Below are 7,584 nucleotides of genomic sequence, written 5' to 3' on the forward strand. Positions count from 1 at the left end.
GGGAATAGATGGGCAGCTCTACACCTCCAAATTTCAATGAGGGTAAGTGGAAATGGCTAAACTGATGGTCGAGGGTCTAAAGTCCGCTGTAAAACCAAATTCACTCCCCTGGACACACACAAAAATGTATAGAATTCCACAAGTTCAACCAAAAATACTATTGCCTTTAGAAAAGCAGACACCCTGTGTGTAAGCTACAGCACAACCCCACAGTCATGTTATCATAACGACAGATCAGCCACCACAATCCCAACTCGCTGGGCAGCTGTCAAGGACACAGCCTCACCTGTGTTGTCTTTGCTGAGGATGTTCTTCTGCATGTCCTCTACCTTCGCCATGAGTCGCTGGTACTGTTCCTCTGCCACCTGCAAGTCATTGTTGGAGGATGCCAGGCTGGCGTTTTTCGCTTCCAACATGTTCTGCAGGTCAGTCATGGCTCGCTCCAGGTCCCAGCAGGACTGCTTCAAGGTGTCCACCTCTGAGCTGAGGGAGTCCTGCCGCTGCTGGCTGCTGTGGCTGTGCTCCACCTGTGCCTGCAGCCTTGTGCTGAGGGCGGCCAGTTGGGCCTGCAGCTCGGCCTTCTCTTTAAGTGCCTGAAAAGAACCCAACTACCATAAGACTTTCAGAAAAACGAGTCTCGTTGTGCAGTGCAAACTGGACCACTGAAACACACCCAGTAAGACAGAGGACAGAGTCTGCCAAGTGAGACCTCACTGAGACACTCTCCCACACCCCCATGGCCAGAATAAGTCCTGGGAAGCAGGACGGGCACACGCAGTGCTTTCACTAGCTTTAGGGACAGCTGCATCGTGTTGGAAAACATTTGCTTAAAACATTAAAAAAGCTGGGCTCGATGGCTCAGCCTGTAATCCCGCGCCTTTGGGAGGCTGAGGTGAGTGGATTGCCTGAGCCTGCGGGTTCGAGACCTGCCTGGGTAGCAAGACCCCATCTCTACAATAAATAAAAAAATCAGCCGGGTGTGGTAGTGCATGCCTGTAATTCCAGCTACTTGGAAGGCTGAGGTGGAAGGATCGCTGGAGCTCAGCAGGTCGAGGCTGCGGTGGCTGGGAGCGGCCACTGCACTCCAGTCTGGGCGACAGAGTGAGACTCCAACTCAAAAAAAAAACAAAAAACATTAAAAAGCACACATGGGTGCATAAGTGTGTGCAAGTACACACCAAGTAAGAATTCCAGATGTACTCAGGGATCCCTAAAAGATAAAAAGCAGTCAGATTTCAATGTGGGGATGAATGGGCAGACGGTGTCAGCACAGAAAGACTGATGTTACGTAAGAGGTTCCAAGGGGCTCCAGCCAGGGCCGCTGCACACAGACCCAGTCCAGAGTGACCACAGCAGCACTATCCACAGGACAACACAGGGAGGAGCAGTAAGGGCCCTGGAGCAGCAGAGAACCACCACAGTTAGAAAACAGGTGAAGGGTCCACACCCCACCCACCTGTCCACATACCCTGCCCATCCTCAGGTCTATCCAGGGGACATGTGGGAATCCAGAATTCACACATCCTCAAAAAAAACAAAAAATTGGGCACACATAGGAACAAACCCCCAATGTAATTGAGTTAACTGAACAAACTCGTAGAGTTTAGAACAAGTATAATCAGTATTTTCAGAGATACTAGAAAGGACTGCACCTACAACAACCCATGCAGAGAAAGGTTTGGACACAGCTACAGCACAGACCAGTCATCCCAGGAGAAGATAAATCAAAGCAAGTCAAGATTCTTAAGAGTATCCATGGGGTACACTCTTGTACAGATGAAACAGAAATGCATCTGGTGAGAGGATTACATTCTCAAGTTGTACATAAAGCACTGTGTACAACCAAAATTAACTTCAAAATCTCATTAGCAGACATGGCTTTATGTATTACAAAGTAGTCTGTGTCGACTAGGTGCGGTGGCTCAAATCCGTAATGCCAGCACTTCGGGAGGTGGAGGCTAGAGGATTGCCTGAGCCCACGGGCTCGAGACCAGCCTGGGCAACAGGGTGAGACCTTGTCTCTACAATACACCAAAAAATTAGCTGGGCATGATGGCACACACCTGTAGTTCCAGCTATTCAGGAGCCTGGATAGCTGGAAGGCTATTCAGGTGGAAGGATTGCCTGAGCCCAGGAGGCTGAGGTTGCAGTGAGCCATGACCATGCCCCTGTTGCACTCCAGCCTCAGCAACAGAGTGGAACCTCGACTCAAAAAAAAAAAGCTGGGCATGGTGGCTCATGTCTGTAATCCTTGCACTTTGGGAGGTGAAGGCGAGAGGGTTGCTTGAGCCCAGAGGTTCAAGACCAGCCTGGGCAACTTGGAGAGACCTCATCTCTACAATAAACCAAAAAATTAGCTGGGCGTGGTAGTGCAAGCCTACAGTTCCAGTTACTTGGAAGGCTGAGGCAGAAGGATCACCTGAGCCCAGCAGCTCGAGTCTAAGGTGGCCATGAGTGTGCCACTGCAACTCCAACCTGGGTGACACAGTGAGACTATGACTCAAAAAAAAATAGAAAAGCAGAACTTCGAAAAGTATTAAAGGGGTAAAGACAAAATTTTTACCATGCCATAAAAAGGTACAGTCCACCAGAAAAATTTAACTATTATGTACCATGAGGAACCTAACATCTAAGAAATATCCTGGGCAGATCCTGACGGAGATGTGGGAGAAAGTGGCTCTTGCATGATTATACCTCTTTCTGAGGCTGACAAACCTAATAGACAAAAGATGTAAAGACACAGAACACTGGCTGAAGCTGATGTGGCTTATTCTTAAAGACATCTATAAAACAGCATATTCAACAAAGAGGAGACACATTCTTTTTTTTTTTTTGAGTTGGAGTCTCACTGTCACCCAGACTGGAGTGCAGTGGCCGCTCCCGGGCACCGCAGCCTCCACCTGCTGGGCTCCAGCGATCCTTCCACCTCAGCCTTCCAAGTAGCCGGAATTACAGGCATGCGCTACCACGCCCGGCTGATTTTTTGATTTATTGTAGAGATGAGGTCTCGCTGCCCAGGCGGGTCTCGAACCCGCGGGCTCAGGCAATCCACTCACCTCGGCCTCCCAAAGCGCAGGATTACAGGCTGAGCCACCGAGCCCAGCTGAGACACATTTTTTTCAAGGACATGGCACATTAAAACATCAATCAAATAGCCATTACCTGACTAGCCTCTAATGATAAAGCTTCCAGCTGCCCTTCAAGCCTCATTTTCTCTTTCAAAACCTGCAGCACCTCGTCCTGTGTTTCAGCAGCAGAGCTCTCCATGGACACGCTGAGGGACGGAGGCACAAAGATAAGCTGTGCATGAGTGACTGTTATTCTTTTTTTTACACTTTTCCATAGTCTTCAAATTCCACACACCCCTGCTGCTGCTTTCCACATTTTAAAAATTAAATAAGCCAGGTGCGGTGGCTCACGCCTGTCATCCCAGCACTTTGGGAAGTAGAGGTGAGAGGATTGCCTGAGCCCAGGGTTTGAGACCAGCCTGGGCAACTTGGCGAGACTTCAACCCTACAATAAACAAACAAAAAAAAGTTAGCTGGGCGTGGTGGCATGTGCCTGTAGTTCCAGCTACTTGGAAGGCTGGGGGGGAAGGATCGTCTGAGCCCAGCAGGTCGAGGTTGCAGTATCTGTGAGCATGATCCTGCACTCCAGCCTGGGTGAGAGAGTGAGACTCTGACCTCCCACCAAAAAAAAATTAAGTAAAAAGACTTAAGTAGAGAACTAAGGTCTGTACGAATGCTAACAATGAATGCCCCTGCCAACAGTCAGGTGCATCCACACGGCTAGTACTCCCTCCTCATGGAAATGCGAGCACATAAGTGTCTGTGCACTTTTAGAGACAAGTCTATATGAACATGGGAAGATAGGATATTTTAACATTACAGACGATTACTGATTAGGTCTAGTTCTATTTCTTAACAAAGCAGCAGAGTTGTATTAATGAAATGCTAACATCAAGACTAAAGATGGAATTAGGAAAGAGAGCTGATGTATCAGCCTGCTCTCGTGATGAGAACCATGGTAGAGAGAAGTGATGCCTAGGTCGTAGCTTTCTGCCCCCACTCCCTGTCCCCACCACTGCCCATGCCCCACCTGCTGCAGAGGCTGTCTCTCCGGCTCCGCACCTCCCCGTTGATTTCCTGTGTCTGGTCTTGGTGCTCAGCTGTTGCAGCCTGGAGGACATCCTTAATCGAGGGGAACTGGCCCAACGCATCCGTAGCAATCTCCTGGCCATTGACCACATAGGAAGTTTCCTGTGTGCCCACTGTGTTCACCAAAATGCCATAGGTCCCTCGGGTGGAGATGCTGCTATAGGAAGAACTGTCACTCTCATTTCCATCGATCTCAGACACGCTGTCTCCAGTTAGTGAGGCGTTCTCCAAATGGTCATCAGCCTCAGGTGACAGGCTGATCTCAGACACCACTGATGTTGTGCTGCTTCTGTTCTGCTTCAGGGAACCCCTGGTAGAGTCAGTGGTTGGAACATTCCCACCAGAATTCCCAGCACCTGAATCTTCAGTTCTGTAATCAGCCAGAGACCGGATTTTGCTTGATTTGGAACTTTTTTTCTCCTTAGGATGTGCCAAGAGCCCCAAGCTGCCCACCTTAGGTCCCCGAGGAACACTGGTGCGCAGGAAGGAATATTCTTTTGTCATAGCCACGGTATTGGCCCTTGGTAAGTTTTCTGGGTTTAACATGAGCTCAGGATCAAGTGTACTAAAAAGTCTTGTTTTTGTTGCAGGTTGACTGGACTGAGAAGGAAACAAAAGTACAAAAATTATTTTTAGAAATGACAAGCAGCATTCTAAAATTGCCATTCGGAAAGACTGCACCAATTAATATTCCCTCCACTCATAAGCAGAGAGCACCCACCTCTCTGGGCCTTCACCACACAGGTATGGCCAGGCCTTCAATCCTCAGTGGTCTCACTGCTTCAGGGTCTGCTCTGTGAACTAGTCTGACCATTCCTGGTCATCAAAGAGCACACTCTAATGAATCTGGCTTTAACAGACTATAGAACATGTATTAGAGCAACTCCTTCCTCATCATACTTTCTTGACAAAATTTTCCTAGCTATTCTGTTCATTCTTTCAGAGAGACATATAAATGTCCTGTAAGTGTAAAAAAAAAAAAAAAATCTTAGGCTGTGCATAGTGGCTAATGCCTGTAATCCCATTAGCATTTTGGAAAGCCAAGGCAGGAGGATCACTTGAGGCCAGGAGTTCAAGACAAGCCTGGGCAACATAGTATGACCCTGTCTCTCTCTCTCTCTCTTTTTGAGTTGTAGTCTCACTCCATCATCCAGGCTGGAGTGCAGTGGCACTCTCACGGTCACCCCAGCGTTGACCTGCTGGGCTCAGGCTATCCTTCCACCTCAGCCTTCCAAGTAGCTAGAACTACAGGCACATGCTACCAGGCCCGGCTAATTTTTTTGATTTATTATAGAGATGAGGTCTTGCCAAGTTGCCCAAGCTGTTCTCGGACCAGTGGGCTCAGGCAATCCCCTCACTTTGACCTCCCAGAGTGCTGGGATTACAGGCTTGAGACCTTCTCTTTAAAATAAAAATTTATAATTAAAAAAAGGTCCTGTTGAATTAAAACTACCTTAAACTTATAATCACTTAAGAGATAATGAGGTCGGGCTTGGTGGCTCAGCTTGTAATCCCACTACTTTGGAATGCTGAGGCGAGTGGATTGCCTGAGCCCACAGGTTCAAGACCAGCCTGGGCAACCTGGTGAGACCTTGTCTCTATGATAAATAAAAAATTAGCCACGTGTGTGGTAGCATGCACCTGTAGTTCTGGCTACTTGGAAGGCTGAGGCAGAAGGTTTGCCAGAGACCAGTAGGTCGACACTGGGGGTGGCCATGAGCATGCCCCTGCTGTCTCCCAAGTATTCATATCTGTTCACGTGTTCTTTAACAAAGAGAAGTCATGTCATGCTTTCAATCTATAGTCTGAGCCCTCTTATTGCCATTTTAATTTAATTCTTAGACAGTTTTATAGTTTTTGCTGTTACTATAAATTGCTTTTCCCACTAATTTTATAACCAATCATGTTAGGGTAACTACTGATTTTTCATACTTGCATTTTAAACTGAAAATTGTATAAACTCTGATAAAATCTAAAAATCTTTTTCAGATGACTCTTTAGAGTTTTCCAAGGCATTACCAACACCTGCAAATAACAAAACACTCCTCTTTTTCAAAATTTATATCACTTACTTCTTTTCCTTATATATTATGTAAGCTAGAACTTCCAAAATGGCCTTGAATGAGTTTTGGAGTGAAGAAAAGACCCCCTTCCTTGTGGTTATTTCAACATAACTTTCTCTTATAGAGAGCTATTCATCTTACATTACTCTACAAAATCAATGTAATCCCATCAGGCAGGGGCATACAAGCAGCATGAGAAAAATCACAAAATGACATTGGATACACATGTGAGAGTAAGTGAGCAAGAATCACTGGAGAAAAGAAGAAGCAGTGCTAAAAGGGGAAGGGATGGGGTAGGTGTGTAAGGGGCAGGGCTAGATAAGTAATGGGCGGGGCTAGGAGAGTAAGAGGTGGGACTGTGAGCAGATTGGGCCATCCAGACTTGACATGGGCAACAAGGCTAGAATAATTAGATGCATTTAAATCTTGGAAAGCAGCTGACAGACTGATAAAACAGTGCAGTTCAGTCATCAGCCTAAGTATAGGTGGGATGTGTAGATAGTTAAGAAGCATCACCATAAAGCAGTAGTACAACCCATGGGAAAGATAGACCACAGAATAAGCAATCTGAGATGACTAATCGGTTATTCAAAGAGACCCAATTCCCAACTCTCTGTTTTACTGAAATCATTATAGATAGATTCAGTTTTCTTTTTTTTTTGAGTTGAGGTCTCACTCTGTCACCCAGGCTGGAGTGCAGTGGCACAATCAGTTCACTGAAGCCTTGACCTCCTGGGCTCAGGTGATCCTCCCACTTCAGCCTCCTGAGTAGCTGGGACTAATTTTTTGGTTTTTTTTGCAGAGACTCACTATGTTGCCCAGGCTGGTCTCAATCTCCTGGCTCAAGCAATCTTCCTGCCTTGGACTCTCAAAGTGCTGGAATTATAGGCATGAGTCATCACACCCAGTCTGGATTAGATTTTAAAACATAATTTTAGCTGGGCTTGGTGGCTCAGCCTGTAATCCCACACCTTTGGGAGGCTGAGGTGAGTGGACTGCCTGAGCCCGCGGGTTCGAGACCCGCCTGGGCAACTTGGCAAGACCTCATCTCTACAATACATCCAAAATTAGCTGGGGGTGGTAGCGCGTGCCTGTAGTTCCAGCTACTTGGAAGGCTGAGGTGGAAGGATCACCGGGGCCCAGCAGGTCGAGGATGTGGTGGCCGGGAGCGGCCACTGCACTCCAGTCTGGGCGACAGAGTGAGACTCCATCTCAAAAACAAAAACAAACAAACAAAAAAAAAACAAAGGAGACTGAAGCTTAAACATGTCAGAATAAATACTCACATTAAAAAAAACAACAACAAAAAAACCCATAATTTTTTTTTTTTTTTTTGTTGGAGTCTCACTCTGTTGCCCAGACTG

General features: G+C 46.8%; 1 protein-coding gene across 1 annotated transcript in view; it reads right to left on the reverse strand.

The window, feature by feature from the left end:
* Positions 1-221: 221 nt before the first annotated feature.
* Positions 222-7,584, reverse strand: part of LOC103261799 (golgin subfamily A member 3-like) — a 16,553-nt gene continuing 9,190 nt past the window's right edge. The window contains exons 4-6 of the mRNA XM_008059376.1: positions 4,099-4,757; positions 3,163-3,274; positions 222-593 (exon numbers count right to left, since the gene is read on the reverse strand). Of these exons, the coding sequence (XP_008057567.1) occupies positions 222-593; positions 3,163-3,274; positions 4,099-4,757 (1,143 nt within the window). The remainder of the gene's footprint in view (positions 594-3,162; positions 3,275-4,098; positions 4,758-7,584) is intronic.

The sequence above is a fragment of the Carlito syrichta genome, unplaced genomic scaffold (genome assembly GCF_000164805.1).
Source record: "Carlito syrichta isolate Samal-C Ts95f unplaced genomic scaffold, Tarsius_syrichta-2.0.1 Scaffold304014, whole genome shotgun sequence".
NCBI classification, from domain to species: Eukaryota; Metazoa; Chordata; class Mammalia; order Primates; family Tarsiidae; genus Carlito; species Carlito syrichta.